This window comes from Thalassophryne amazonica, chromosome 6 (genome assembly GCF_902500255.1).
Source record: "Thalassophryne amazonica chromosome 6, fThaAma1.1, whole genome shotgun sequence".
NCBI lineage: Eukaryota > Metazoa > Chordata > Actinopteri > Batrachoidiformes > Batrachoididae > Thalassophryne > Thalassophryne amazonica.
Genome location: NC_047108.1, coordinates 122,259,635 through 122,276,258, shown reverse-complemented (window position 1 = coordinate 122,276,258; position 16,624 = coordinate 122,259,635). Strand labels below are relative to the sequence as shown.

The 16,624-nt window shown below is 40.0% G+C and overlaps 1 protein-coding gene across 1 annotated transcript in view; it reads right to left on the bottom strand.

The window, feature by feature from the left end:
* LOC117513021 (V-set and transmembrane domain-containing protein 2-like protein) overlaps positions 1-15,282 on the bottom strand; it is a 166,919-nt gene extending 151,637 nt beyond the window's left edge. The window contains exon 1 of the mRNA XM_034173304.1: positions 15,087-15,282. Coding sequence (XP_034029195.1) covers positions 15,087-15,204 — 118 coding nt within the window. The 5' untranslated portion in view covers positions 15,205-15,282. The remainder of the gene's footprint in view (positions 1-15,086) is intronic.
* Positions 15,283-16,624: the final 1,342 nt, after the last annotated feature.

Genomic DNA, 16,624 nt, shown 5'->3' with positions numbered 1-16,624 from the left:
CGCTCACCCAGTGCTCCCACGCAGCTCTCAGCATCAACTTAAACACTCTGCTCACACTGATATCCAACGGTTGAAGCTGTTTTGTTAGTCCTCCCGGAATAACAGCAAGCACCGTGTTCGTCTGCTTCACACGCTGTTTCACAATCATTGTCTGGGTGAGGTGAGGAACATGTGTCCAGTGTTCTGTTCTCTGATTGGTTATCACGACCAGCATGACCTATAGGGCAGCCGCCATACTACAGTGCCCATGATGCATTGCATTTCCGTTTCCGGTGGCCATTTTAAAACATAGAGCGACTCTCATAAAACTGTTTTATTACAGTAAATTAATTGAGAATCTACCGGTATATTTTTCATTTACAAGTCGCTCTGGTCGCACCCCCGGCCAAAACATGTAAAAAAGTGCAACTTATAGTCCGAAAAATATGGTATTATACTGACATTATAAATACTCATGTAGGGGCTTTAATTTTAATCGACCTTTGTATCTGTTTAAGGTGATGGATGGATTTAAAAGATGTACTGTATTATTATCACTTTACCAAGGCGTTACTAGGTCGGTATCACAGATTTACGTCGATGCTACCTGGCTATACCCGCCCGCTATGCGTAAACAAATGACGTCATAGCGTGCAGCCCAAGAACTGTCCGCGGGGGGGGGGGGACTGTCCGCAGAGGAAAAGATGAAAAGGCGAGAAGTGTGTTTTGGTCCCAATATGGATATTCCGGATGATTTTCTCATGGATAGTACGACAATGAACAACAGTTAAAGCAACCAGCTTGATGAGGACGCCCTGCCGAATTTGAAGAGCAGCGCGTGCCAGCCGACACGACAAAAGTGAGCCAACTTTTTATGTACGCGTTACGCGTTGTGTATCTCAGTAAGTGATAATAATACAATAACATGCTTTTGGAGGGCGGCATGCATTTTCTGAGGCCCGATGTTCATGACCAGTCGCCCAAAATGACAGATATTCGCCGGAGTTAGACGAGGGTGCCGCCCTCCAAAAGCATGTTATTGTATTATTATTATCACTTTACCGAGGCGTTGCTAGGCCGGTATCGTAGATTTACGTGGACGCTACCTGGCTATACCCGCCCGCTGTGCGTAAACAAATGACGTCATAGCGTGTAGCCCAGGAACTGTCTGCAGAGGAAAAAACAACAACAACAACAAAAAAACGTTTTACTGCAGGTAAATATCAGCCTCAAATATCGGTACCAGCCTCCAAACCTTGTTGATAGTCGGTATCAGCCTTTAAAAAGCCATGTTGGTTGACCCCTACTTCCGACTGGCAAAAAGATGACAAAAAAAAAAAAGACTCATTATATTTTTATTCTGACAACCCTTATTTAAATTACACATGAAAACAAGCATTGTATTTTACATCACACATTTCTCTGATTTATATTTTATTAGCCATAACAAATTTCCTATACAATTTATGCCCTAAACTAATATGTATTAGCAAAATGCTGTCATGGATTGTTATTCATAATTACAGTGCTACATGAAAAGATATGCAGATGAAACCCACAGACATGTAAAAGAGATTTTTAATCCTCAACAACGCCGAGCAGAGCAGAGGGACGGTGAAGCTACAGAAATAATTCCTGTCCTCCGTGTAGTTTATCTCAGCCCTACCCTCCAGTACTTGTCTTCTCAGTGTGGAGTACACGGAGGTCAGGATCTAAATACATCGGCTCTACCAACCACTGAGCACCAACAAGCTTTAAAACCATCAGCCCGTCTCTGTCTACTCTGTGCTCAGCTGGTCTCTTTTGCAACTTCCCTTTTATTTTTATGCCTTTTTGGTGGCTGCACCATATTTGTTCACAGTGAGAGACAAATCAGGACAGAGAAAAAGGGCTGGAATTGATTAAATCAAGATATATTTACAATAGATTTGTAGTTTGACAGGACCATAGCTCACTGGTGAAGAATTAAAGACAAACAAAACAACATCCCTGCAACAACACTGAAAGTTCTGCCAAAACCAAATTCCACTGCTGCACTCCTTTCTCTGCCCATGACTCTTCCCCACACATCAGACTGCTGGTCTTATAACCCTATTTCACAGAGCGCCGTTCCTTCCCGTTTCATCCTGAACAGCAAATCGGGCCTTTTTGAAGCGTCACAGTAACTTCTTGATCCATCATTTGTCAATTTTTAACACATTTAGTATAGACAGTCATCATCGGCACCAGTTTTGAAATCGGAGTAAAATTTTCAAGCTGTTCAAAAATTTCATCCCGATTCAGCAAATCGGCATCATTATGTGCTCACATCTGCATGTTCATAGTCTTAACAGTTTCAATCATGTTCAAACATTTTTAAACGAGGAAGTCTAGTACAGCTTGAAAGTTGTCCGATTCTGCTCCAGCTGGGTAAAAATCTGAAGCAAAAGCAGCGTTTGTTGTGGTTCTGGCTAAGAACGCAGCCGGACACAGCTTTACTGTCGTTTTCAAGCAAGTTGCCAAGTCTGCAGTTACTAAGCCAACCTGATAGGAGACATCCCGTTTTTGCAAATTATCCATATCATGGGGGATCGTAATAGAGCAGTGCCCTGTGAAATAGGGGTGTTACTACCGTCTTATAAATGTAATCTTTAACCCTTACCATTACGCTTCCTGAAAGCCTCCTCCAACTGTTCCAAAACCAATATAGGTGAGAAAACAGTACTCTTTTCTTTTTAGACCAATAATAACGCTAATAATAATAATAATAATAATAATAATTCATTTCTGGTTACCCAAGGACCATATTAGTTGCTGCCAACCCTAATGGCCAATCAGAATGTGTGATTTTTGCTAGCACAACTATTTCATATGAACACAACACTTCTATTGGTTTAGGCGTTTAAAAAAAATGGCTAGCAAGTGTCATAAAATAATAATCCAAAAATGCAGTCATATACCTGAAGTAAACATGGTTTGGCAATTCCAGGGGCATTATATGATGAGACCAGTGTTTGAAGAGCACCACCCATCATTCAATCTAAGCTGCACCAGGTTACAACACACAAACAACGGCAAGGTGGAATTTGAATTGTTTCGTAGTCTGTGTACACGGACAGCAGAAACAGGAAATCTTCCTTCTGACACCCACAAGAAAACGACGGACGCTCTTCAAGTAGTCATGAAAGGACATGTCGTGCTGGTGTATGTGATTTAGAAATATTTCAAGTTTTCAGGGGAAATTCCGTGCTAAATTCTTCCCTAAGAGGGGCTGGGCGGATGCACGAGTAAGGCCGAAATTCCATTCATGGAAACACCCACCCCTCTATATATTTCAATAAAATGTCTGATGTCATGATAAATAAATCACACCTGTTTAGTGCCAGATCTGTCCCGCTCTCGTACTGTAAATTCTGAAACTGACGTCATTGTTGTGCGACTACTACTAGTGCACACTGATGATGTCACAGGTAAGACACAAAACAGATGGAAAAAATGGGAAAATGTATTTTTTGATTTTTATGATGGGTTGTGGTCACAAGACTTATTTATTTGAGGGTGGGTGTTTAACCAACTTTGATTTAAAAAAAAAAATCAATTAGGATGACTGTTTAATCAACTTTCAGGGGGGGGCAGAGTCGCCACAGTGGATCCAGTAGAGATCAGCATTGGCATTTGGCAAAAGTTTATACCAGATTCCCAACCTGACACAACTCCAGTTCTACTTAGGGAAACCTGTAGCTCCTTGTGTTTCTAATCAGTCTTGCAGCCAAGTACTAATTAGGACCTACTTGGCTTGATATCGAGATCTGACAGCATCAGGTGTGCACAGATCAGCACGGCTGCAAGAACATGGATTTTAACTTGCACCATTAACTTGCAGCACTTTATGGTTTTGTGTTTTTGTCTTTTTATTGTGTTTTTAAATTTTTAATTCAGTTTTCTCTGTTTTTATTATGCTGTGTGAAGCCCCTTGAGGTGATCTCATTGTGAATTGTAAATTAATAAATTTAATAAATTTGAAATTTAAATTTGATGTTTTATACTCGTTGCCTTCATGATCTGGAACCCCAGCGTCGATACATTCATCAGACGGGAACTGCATTCAAATGTGAATAAATGGGAAGGTGTGGAGCAAACTGGGCCATTTGGCATCTGATTCCGCAGAAGACAACTAAACCCCACAAGCTGTTGTCAAAGGTTTGCCAGATGTACTGCATTAGCCACCGTCTAATTTTTAATAGTCTTAACGGTAGCGTGATGTCACTGCCTCAGGAATTTTTTTTTCATAAAATATCACATAGAAGATACTGTACAGAATGTTTAAAAACATAAAATCATACAGTTATAGAATGAGTTTATAGAATGAGTTAACCATCACATGCTGTGACTGCAGCCTTGTACAGGTTTTGGTTTGTCGTCATACATATTCTTTAGAGATACTGTGATAGTGGACAAGAGCGGGCGACCAAACCCAAAGCTTTGGAGGACAATGTTGCAGCCAGACAACGTTGAATTGAGAAAAAGGTGAATGTTTCATCCGTTGAGATGAAAATAATGGTGAAATACACTCTGACAATGAGTAAGAATAATGTTGGTTTCTATGGTAATGAGATTAAAATAGATTAAAGATATATGCAAAGAACTGAAGGCTGCAATAACGTCTTCAATGCTCTCAGAGAAGGCAATGCAACACTTTTAATAAATGTACACATATTCTCATTTAGACTGATGCAAAAGTGGGGTGTGCCCATTAATGGTTAAAAAAAAAAATCTGGGAGCATTCAGGTGTTTCATTAGAATTAGTTTTTCCTTTTACCTTCTTATTGGCCCAACAGCTCATTTACCCTTCACTGATTAATTAAAGCAATTGATTTGCTGGAATAATCAGCCTGCTGGATAACCGTTCCCTAATGAGAAGTTAATTGAAAATTATCAATGAGTATACCAGAATCTTGGCAGACAAGAACATTATGGAAATTGAGCAAAGATTTGCAAACTGTTTTTCTTCCTCTTCAGTCATTTACAACTTTTCTCACCGCACTTCTCTCCATTCCTGTTCAGCCAGTCAGAACCAAGGCCAAAATGGGGGGAAGAATTAAAAAAGACCAATTATTATGTCTTGAAGGTGCCCATCGTAAAATACAAAAAAAAAATCCCAATACACACCTGGAGCCCATATATGTTGCACACTTCACTTCACACTTTGGTTTTCTGGTTCAAATCGATCTTCATTTGAATGATTGAACATCCTTTTATAAAACCCTGAGATTATTGTTGGTGGCGGCGGGGGGGGGGGGGTAACAGAAGAGTTGGACAAAAGCAAAATAATGGCAAAAAATAAATACCATAAAATCGCAATCTGCAAATTCCGATCTGAACCAAAACGGACTGGAGAAGGCATTTCCATTTACAATATCATCAGATTCTCTGCACTGCATGCACAAAAAAGAAAATAGCAATAAAAAAATGTTGCAGCTTTCATACAAAAGGTTTATGCCTGAACAGCACTGTTGAACACAAAAGATTCTGAAACCGCATTAATATACTCAAACTTCTTAATGCAAACATTCATATTTTTAAAAATGTACCACATCAGTGGGTTTCTTGTACAATTTACAGCATTTAGTTCTTGGAAACCCTTTCATATCAAAGCAAAACTGGTGTTATTGCAATTAAAAGTGTCCCAAAGTGAAATGGCAACTGAATCTAATCAATACTTTGTGAGCTCAACAGTGATACTATTCAGTTCTAGAATGTAGACTGTGACTTCAGGACGGGGTCAGCTGGTGGGGTCAGTGTAAAAAGTTGATTATACTTTTTTTTCCTGCCACTATCATGAGCACTTGTCTTCTAAAGTCTATAAAACATCAGAAAATAATGAGAAATGCTTCCAGAAGTTCCCACAGCAAAGATTATAGCTTCAAATGTCATTTTATCCAATAAACTCCTCAACACCCAAATATATCTATTTTTTAATTTATTTTATAGCAATTTAGAACATTTTAAATCAGCAGCAAAAGCAAGATGCAGACAATGTTGGACATTTTGTTGATCAATTATTTGCCACGATAGTTGAGCTTTGTGTCAATTAACTAATTAAATGAAATGATGTGCACTTTGTGAAGCTGGTCTAAACTTCTGTGTAGCTACAAACCTCATTCTGTTTCTTTTGCACTCGCACTCGGCTGTCAGATTTTCTCTGGCTGTTCAGGTTTTTCACAATGTTTGGGCTCCTGTGACTCTGCTAATTCTTGGCTGCTTGACAGATGATTCTGATTGGCCGGTTTCTCAGACACTTCCTACTCGTTTTCAGTCTCAGTGATTTATTACTGCCGTGACAAGAAAAAGAAAACGCTCAACTGCAGGTTAGACTGAATTTGCTGCAAAACGCTTTGTAGTAACGCTAATGCCACAACACTTGCTGTATGACACAGTTTAAGAAAGACCAGCAAGTAAGTTGTTGCACATCAAAGCCAGACTATACATGGGTACGACTGTACAAAGCGGGGGTGGAAACTGAATTTTTTCCAGTGAAGCGTGGTGTTCATCGGGGATGTGTTCTGGCTCCTACTCTGTTCAATGCTGCCATGGGCTGGGTGTTGGGTGGGGTTGTGGAAACCAGCAGCTTAGGTATGTTCGTTAGTGAGGAAAGGTGTACTGACCTCAATTTTGCAGATGATGGTGTGATCTTTGCAGAATCAATGGATTCCCTTATTGCAGCACTTGAGAGGCTGAGCGAGGAACCGGGGTGCCTGGTTTTGTGACTGTTCTGGATAAAGAACACGATTCAGGCTTTCAGTGACTTCCTGGACTCGACCATCAGATGTTTGTCTGTTTTGGCTGAAGTGTTGAAAAGACACTCACTTATCTTCCCAATAAGTTTCATGTCTCTGGATTCTCAGCATTTGAGCTCGAGAGACACCTGGGAATATCTCATGGAGTTATGAGGTTGCTGGAAAGAAGTGTTTGGCGATGCCGATATCTTTGCCGGAGATCGAAACTCCAAGTCCTTAGGTTCCTGGTGCTACTAGTCTTACTGTATAATTACGAGACTTCAACACTAACAAGTGACCCAAGGCAACGACTACATCTGTTTGGTACCAGGTGTCTTCAGAGGATACCACTGTAATGACCTTGTGTCAAATGAGCAGTTACTTGGGGAGTCTTGTAAGGAGTATTACGTGTGTGGTGAGGAAGCATCATCTATGACATTTTTGGAAATATGGTCTGTTTCCTTTGAAATGATCCAACGCATAGGTGCCTCAGTGTTGAAGACTCCTAGTGGCTGGAGAAGACCAGGTGGATATTTCAACTGGCTGCAGTAAATAGACGGTTTTTAGAGAAGTCAGTGTAGATTGGAATTCTTGGGGAAACTCAGATGGGAGCTGATAAGATTTTATTTATTATATTGTTATCACCTGTGCTCATCAGCCTGATTCATTATGAATTTCTGACCAGTTGTATGTGTGTGTGTGTGTGTGTGTGTGTGTGTGTGGGTGGTAGCCCTGCACAATTTTCAGCATAAATACAGCTATTATCTGTAATCTCTGCATTTGAACCCAGTGCAGAATGTGTGCCTGGTAACATTTGAACATGTTAAAAATAGATTAAAATTTCCGACCGAACTGTTGGAGCTACTGAAATTCTGCTTCTATGAGACTGTTGAGAAAGGGTAAAAACCTTTCACCAGGATTTTGTGACTGCACGGTGACACTGTTTCCTCCCTCATTTTCCTCCCCCTGTGCTAAAAGTGTGAAAAGGGTTTTTTTTTTTTTTGCTGGTTGGAAGCTGATGGACAGCTGGCTGTAGCTTCAGCACTCTGACATCATCAGAAATGGATGAAAGAATGTTTGTACCACATTCGTCTTCACTTAGGCTTTCCTCGTCAAAGTAAAAAAGTGAAAAGCCTGCCTGTGTGACACTAATGTCATTATAATATCGGATATTTAACCTCGGTAACGCACATGCTGTGTGTTTGGGAAGCAGTGGCACTCGTGCGTGAACGTGTTGCTGGTGCTTCCTCTCCTCCTTGAAGCAATAATTTTATGGGCATCACAAGTAGCACTGTTGTCATCTTTGTTTGAGAACCAAAGCCACGCTTTGAACTGCTCCATTCTCTTGGCCATGGCTCCTTGATGCAAGTTTCCAGCAGCGTAGTGCTGTCGTGATGCGTGAGATTTTGCACTGCAAAACCATTAGAAAAACAGACCAGTCTCACTTCAAAATCTGATGCTGTGGAAAACTAACCTGCAAGTTAGAGTTAGGGGAAGGTACTGACCAGCTACGCTTATTTTTCTGGGGGTTGGGGGAATTCCTCACTATTCTATAATACATATACAGGGTTCTCACCAGCGCAGTTGAGCAAGAGGGGGCCCCTATGCTGTGATTTGGATCCCCTATGCTTTGATTTAACCAGCACAAATGGACTGCATTTATATCGCGCTTTTCCATCTGCATCAGACGCTCAAAGCGCTTTACAATAATGCCTCACATTCACCCCAATGTCAGGGTGCTGCCATACAAGGTACTCACTACACACCAGGAGCAACTAGGGGATTAAGGACCTTGCCCAAGGGCCCTTAGTGATTTTCCTGTTAGGCTGGGATTTAAACCAAAGCTCCTCTGGTCTCAAACCCAACGCTTAACCACTAGACCATCACCTCCCCAGCATAGGAGGGCTTTTCTGCTTTTTTTTGTTTTGTTTTTTTTCCTTTTTCAAGGACATGTCGCACCTTATTTAATGTCCCAGTTAGTAACACAAAGTGGCCCTCAAAATATAGGAAATAGTGTTTCAAAGGGTTATAAATTCCAAGGTTTTCTCGGGAGGATGCCCCCAGTCTCTCCTACAATATTCGTGCTAAAACACTTGTCACGCAGCTATGCCCCGGTAAGTTCCCCCCTATGCTGTAAAAAAATCCTGGTGAGAACCCTGATGTATGAGCCTTGGGTCAGTTTTTCCAGTGCGAGTCAGTATTCTGTCTGACACCAACATCAATTAAAAAGATAAACTTTGAGGCTAGAGTTTTATATAGTTTCTCAAAACTCGATACGATACTTAGATGACAACTACTCGATACGTATCATAATAGATACATTTACGTGCTTAAATACCGCTTACATAAATTTTATTTAAATGTATACCTAAAGTATAATGTGTGGTGTGTATAACCCAGCCTTTTAATGCTAGTTATACTGCTTAATGTGTTGTATTAACATTTTCCTTTGCACATTTTCACCTTGTCTTTGCCTTTACTCCATCTCAAACTGATATCACAACCAAGATTACAAACCCAAAGACCCTTAATCATTTTCGTATTTATGGTTTCACTATCACAAAATGACTCAATTTTAAAGCTAAAATATAATCATGCCATAGCTTATATATGGCTTAAAAATAAAACATTGCATCCCAAGTTAGTTATGCAGAAGAGTTAAATTAAGTAAACAAAACAGTGGACTAATGGCTCACCACATCCAGCTCTGATACAGCATATCGAAAATATGGGGATGGGATTACTGGTGTATCTACCGAATATCTTATGCCAGTGCTTCAATAATATAGTGTAACCCCGTTATGGATCTGGTATGACTCAGACAATTTGGAACCAATTCATTAAAACTCCTCAATTCCCATCCCTATTAGGAAATAAATCTTCCACATGGAATTCTTTCAAACAAATCTGAGATGGAAAGGTGGCAGACATTTGATGGACTGAGATGGAATTATTTTTTTGTGAATGAATTCATTAGTTAATTTTGGAAAGGGAAGTCTAGGGTCCCCTGCTAGAGAGATTGTCCTGTGACCCGATCCTGAATAAGCAGTTGAAAATGAGTGATGAGTGATTTTGTTTTCCTTACTACATATTTTTGGGCAAAACAATGCATGAGAACACATCGTGTTTGGCTCTAGTAAAGCTCCACTGATATTTTTGCACTGTTTGACATTTTATTGATTGAATAATTAACATAACATAAGATGAAGCAGAAGAAAAAGAAGACATAAAGGAGAACACAAAGACAAAGATGAACATGAAGACCAAGACTACAGCAATCGGAGAGGTGATGGTCTAGTGGTTAAATCGTTCAGCTTGAGATCAGAGGATCCTCGGTTCAAATCCCAGCCTGCCCAGAAAATCACTAAGGGCCATTGGGCAAGGTCTTTAATCCTCTAGTTGCCCCTGGTGTGTAGTGAGGACCTTGTATGGCAGCACCCTGACATCAGGGTGAATGTGAGGCATTATTGTAAAGTGCTTTGAAAAATGATGGAAAGCGCTATATAAATGCAGTCCATTTACCATTTATAGCAATAATAATGCCACCTCAAAAGGATCCTTTTTTTTTCAAGCAACAATGGGAGATTAAATGTCAAACAGGAAAAAAAATCATGTACTTATGGAGTTTGTGGAATATATATTTTAAAAAATGCTCTCTGTTGTTTTAATGAACCTCGTCCAGAGTTTACTATATGAAAACTCCTTATAAAACAGGCAATGAGTGTGAAACCCTGGGAGTGCTCAAAAGAACTGAGGCATTCACATTTGGCTTCTGTCCACTCATTCCTGCCCCCCTCACAGGAACCTAGTCTTGCCAACACATTTGCAAAGCTGGCAGAGTGACACCTGCAGGGCTGTGAAATAAAAATTGTAAAATCCGAGGAAAATTCACAGGGGGTCTGGGGGGTGCAGCTCCCCAGGAGCCAGGGTGTAGGGCCTTGTGGGGCCCCGGAAACCAAATTAAATTTTCATCTACTGATACATTTTCAATATCTCCTGGAAGAACAAATCTCAAAATTAGTGCATATTTAAATAGATCCTAGATTCAACCTTTCATTTGAACCGTCAATGATGATGCTGAAATAACAGAATACGACGTGGAAGTAGGACCTGGAATGATTTTCCTTTTAATTGTAAACCAGATTATGCATTAACTCAGGACAATTAAACTACATGAAATTCATGAAGACTGAAAAGACTGTTAAACCATGTCAAAAACCACAGCTAAAGATTGTAGAATATTTAAAAAAAAAAAAAATCAGGGTAAAATATCAATAACATACCTTATCGGCATGAATTTCGCTGCAACTCTTTTCATGGCCAAATCTTCTGTCACAGTGGAATGTCCACCTCTTCCACAATTTTTTGGATAGTGAGTGTTACAGCGCCAGATACGGGCCTGGCATATATACAACAGCGTTTTCAGTAGTTTTGTGTGGATGCCAGGCTCGGACTGATAATCTGTGATTTTGGGCATTTGCCTGGTGGGCCGCTGCATGTTTAGACGTGCATGGGCCGGCCGTCCCATATTTATAGAGATTATGGAAATATACAGTGTTCTCGAACCGCGCACTGCTGTCAACACGAGGAAAGTCCGTGATTGGTGAAGCTACAGCATTTAATCGGCGCAGCTGCAGAACCACTTCCTGAATATGTGTCAAAATAAAAGTTCTGTAGTGTTTCATACACGGCGCAGTCTTATTCTAGGTTTCAGTTTTGTTTTCGTTTGATCACACAACGGAGACTAACATCGAGCACAATGATTGACATGACCAACAGCCAATGACAATTAGAGAAGCATACTGGGTGGCCAATCATATTGCAAGAAGAGCAGGCGGCCGCTCCCGCCCCTGTGAATTGATTGAGTCCTCGGCGCCTGGACGTCTCTCCGCTCTCCTACTGATTACAAGGTTGGAATCGTTTCTTTTATCCTAATTAACTGTGCTTTACTTTTGTTAATCTTTAAATGCAACAGCTACGGACTTCAGCTCCTTAATTTGCTGCTGTGTGAATCCTAGTAGTGGTTACACATTACCCATCTCTCTCTCTCTCTCTCTCTCTCTCTCTCACTCACACACACACTTTGGAGACACAAAAACTTTTTTTCCACTTGTGTGCTGCTTTTGCTTCCGTTTTGTCAGACCCGGCGCCAGAAAAAAAAAATATTAAGGGTGCGATGAGTTTATCATCACCGCCCCCACCCCCCCCACCCCCAAAAAAAGTGCGCACCGGAGGAGACGTGCGCTCCTGTAAAGCTCGTGCACCATTGTAAGAGACTGACTAAGAGTGAAGAGTGATGACAGTATTTTTTTAAATTATTATTTGAACGTATAGATGCTTGGTCAAGTGATCTCCTGCATACCACAGAGCCGGTGCTCTGTCGAGATGAGGTGGGCCAACTTTTGACACTCTGAGCTGTGACGTACCTTCGCATTGTCCAATAGGAACGACGCGTCAGGCCAAAACACGGAAGACTCGTGGCAGAAACCACTGATCTCTACAAAATGGATTGGACCAATCCGATTGGTGCAGAAACCATTGATCTGTACAAAATGGATTGGACCAATCCGATTGGTGCAGAAACCACTGATCTGTACAAAACATTAACGTGTGACAGGACTGCTCATTTATAGAGCAGTTTTCTGAAGAAAAATCATCGGAAATGTTTTTTGTTGTTGTTACCTCAAAATTTCTGATTACTGTTAAAAAAAATTTAGAACACTTGTAATTAAAATAGGTAAATAAATCAATAAATGGTTCTTTAGAAACCTTTCATCTGTATTAAAACCACCTGTTATTTCAGATTAGATAATTTCTTGTTTAACATAAGGAACCTCAGACATTTATTTTTAGACAAATAAAATAACATGGAAACTTGTATATTTTTTGAAGTCTGGTAGATTATTTACATCTTATTTCAACCAGAAAAACAAACACTAAATAAATACAAATGTTTATTATAAATGCAAAAGGAAATAATTTAACAATGACTGCAGTGTGATCCCCTCGTGGCGCCGGGAACGCGTTTTGTACTATGATCAAGGTGAAATGACAGTGAAAGTGTGTGTTTAGGTGTGTGTTCATGGTGTTTAGGTATATAGTATTTGTTCTTTGGGGGTTCGGTATGGACGGGTGGGTGTGCGTGTTTGGGGGTGGATTTGTCGGGCCAATAGTGGGTTGGTCCAGAGAAAAAATGCCAGGGCCGAAATTTGTTCCCAGTCCAACCCTGGTGGATGCAGATATTTCTTGAGACTCTGCCGTGTTTACAGAACACTTTTTTAAAACAACAAAGTAAAAGATCGTACAATTTACAATTTATTTACAGCTGCTCATACGGTTATTTTTTGGGTGAACAACGAGTTCCAGCTCATTCGTCACACTTTCAAAACCTACTGCTGCACCTTCATCATTCATTAAAACGTCTTGCTCTTGACTCAGTTTATTGTTCTCATCTACTTCCATAAAGAGCTGCCAAAACTGTGGAAGTCATAAAAAAACATAACAGTTATTTGGGAAAAAAAAACAGAACATATTATTGGAAATGTACTTCTGAACTTCTGGACTTCTGACAGTGTAAAAAGGCACTGTGTGCATCTGGAAATATTGTGAGAAGTTCCTGACCATTCATGCATAACCCATAACAATTTAAGAAAAAGTCATCTTCAAGGTTGCTGGACCACTGACACATCAGTTTAGAACTTTGTTCTGAAACTAGAAGTGTGCAGCGACCTTCTGGAAATGACAGTCAGTTCCAGAAGCCCAAAATCTTCTGATTTTGTCCACCTTAGCATACCGTACTGAGTTGATTGAATAATCAAATGGTGCATTTCACATTGCCTCAACGGCTCACAGAACACTGACTGAGAGGAATGGTTTGTTTGATTTTGTGCACAGGTAGAAACATGAATTAAATAAATCTAGATAAACTCATCTTGGAGAGAGAAGAGTGATTTTTTTCATTCACTGATAAGATTAGTTCTATAACATTCATTCGGTCCTGCTACCATGTCTTTTCAGCATGTGTTTGGGCCCAGAAAAAAACCTGTTCCTTGGCCACATTTATTATCCCTGATTTTCATAATAAAACGTAAGTAGGGGAGTAACACAGCTGTAAGTTGATTTTGTTTTTGCCTGTCAGCCCATCTTAATTTCCCCAAATGCTAACTTCTCAAATGAATCAAGCCCATGAGTCAAGCCCTTGCCACACATTTGTGCAGCTTTTGTCACCATCTAGTGGGCAATGTGAGCATTTTAGTGCGTCTGTACATTTACTACTTCAAACCCCAAATTCCATTTTAAAAAGGCATTATAAATGCCAGAAATGCATTATTTATTTATTGGCAGAGAAGAGCCTTGACCTCCTAGTATTATGACATAGAAATTCCAATTTTGAGTGGTTTACAGTTCTTTTAGGACACGGAATGTTTTGCCGTACAGAGGACAGCAAATTCTCTTGACAAGTACAACTTACAGTTGTCAATACATAGTAAGTAAGGAAGTAAGTTCTACCAGATTCTTGCTTTTTGCTCAGGGTCACCATAGCGGATTAATCAATGAGGCATAATTGTAAAGCGCTTTGAGCGTCTGATGCAGATGGAAAAGTGCTATATAAATGCAGTCCATTTACCATTTCTTAACGCAACTCCACATTACATGAAAAATGGGCACAGATGTTCTTGAACGGCAAACCTTCTGTTTTGAATGCAAGTGCATTAACATTTGACCACCATGCGGTCTATTATCCAGTCCCTCCAAAAATTTGTAGTGCTAGGACTTCAACAAAGAATTCAACTAAAATATCTACACTGTTATCTCTATATGTAGAGATATAACCATCATCTCTCTATATATGAATATGCATATTGGTTGAATTAAAAAAAAATGTACATCTGAGCTATGTGGATGGGTCTCAGTGATGTACAGCCCACAGAATTAAAAAAAAAATTGTTGTAGATATCAAAAGCTTATTACAAAAGCCTAAAGTCCCACACTGATTAAATCCAGGTCATCTCCTACAGATCTTATTGTTAAACATACTGGGTGGAAAGGGCCTGGAGTCTTCTTTTTCATTTGATGTGTGAGTGTTGCACTGTGGGTATTCTCACACAAAGAAAACAGACATTAGTACTAATTACCACCCTCATCAGTCTGGGCTGCTTTGGTTCCAGCTGTGTGTGGGAGCGCGCGCGCGCGCGCACACACACACACACACACACACACACACACACACACACACACACACACACACACACACACACACACACACACACACACACACACACACACACACACACACACTCTCAGTCCTGCCGTTCTTTCCACGGTACTTTCAGGATTTATTTTGCCACTCACCGTTCCCGGAGATGTGGTTCTCCGTGTCGCCGTGTCCAGCTTGTTTGGCCGAGGCACCAAGTTGCACGTAGAGTCCCACGTAATGTAAAGTTCCCAGCAGCACCCGGAACGCTCCCATGTCTCTGCTTTATCGGTTCTCCTTTTTTCTTTTTCTTTTCTTTTTCTCCCTCTCGTCGTTTTTTTCACATCAGGCGGGAAAGGCGTCGATGGCAGCAAGAGCGAGGCTTCTTTTTAAATCCAGGGGATTTGTGGCGATGAAGAGGAGACACCTGAGTGAAGAAAAGGAGGAGAACGCTGTCAGCTTCCCTCCGGCACACTGACTGACTCCGACCGAGCTCAGGCGGCTCTACGTGCGGCGGAGGGACACAGATCCCTCACGGGAGGTTCCGCGGCTCGCAACGGGGAACATAATCAATTATGAGCGGAGTGATACAAAATCACAATCCACTAACTGTACATTTCATTTTTTTTCCAGCTGTTTTCTACATGGCAATTTATTGCCAGGTAAATTGCATCAACATCTATTACTGGAGAAATAATGGGGAATGTTGCACTGAGTAAAACAACACACAAAAAAGGATACGGCCAGAAAATAGATAACAATAAAGTAATTTTCAACAGTTTGTTGAAAATGAAAATTAAAAAGAAAGAGCATTTTAAAAAATGTCCTTGTAAGCTGGTCAAGCACTATTTTTTTTTATGATTCCTACAAAAATTGTTATTAACTGCAACTTTTTTGCATGTATTAAAAAATTAAAAATCACATTCAGGGGCGTAGCCATTATTTTCAGGGGTGTAGCCAACATTCTGAGGGGTGGGGCATAATCAAACTTTAATTACATGAAAAGAAAATGCCAATTGATTTTATTATTTTTTACTTTTATTATTAATTTCTAATTTTATTAATGGCTCAGGGACAAGTGCAGGTTGTTCAGTAGCTGCAACTCTGAGCATCACTTCCCAACTATTCCTATTGGCAAATGTGTTGTAGAACAAGACTGTATGGAAACAGTTGGAGTCCCAAGCCCCCGCCCCCAGACACATCTAAATAAACAATCAAAAAAATAAAACGATTTAAAAATAAAATAAATTACACTAGTAAGGACTGTCAGATATCAAAATCTTTTTCACAAATATAAAATAATATCAACCTCCAATTGGAGGTTGATATATAAATGCAAATAAATATATAAATGTAAATAAATCAAATGTGTGATAATTTTTCACCTTCAAAAATACATGATTTCTTTTAAATGATAAAAATACAAAAAAAAAATAATTTAGGCAGTCTGCTTTTTGTTTTGTTTTTTTAATTTAATTACCACATAATCAATTAACTTTATACAGACCTAATTTCTAACCCTATCCATAGTTCTTGTGAATTGACCATAATATCCACCAGATGAAGTTGTATTCTCATGAAACTGCAGCCTGGGAGCAGGAACACTGACGCTGTCCATGGTGCTGAAACACACATTCTCTGCCAGTCACCCACTGAACAACGGAAAATAAAGTTTGTAGCCGCAGGATGATGTGGG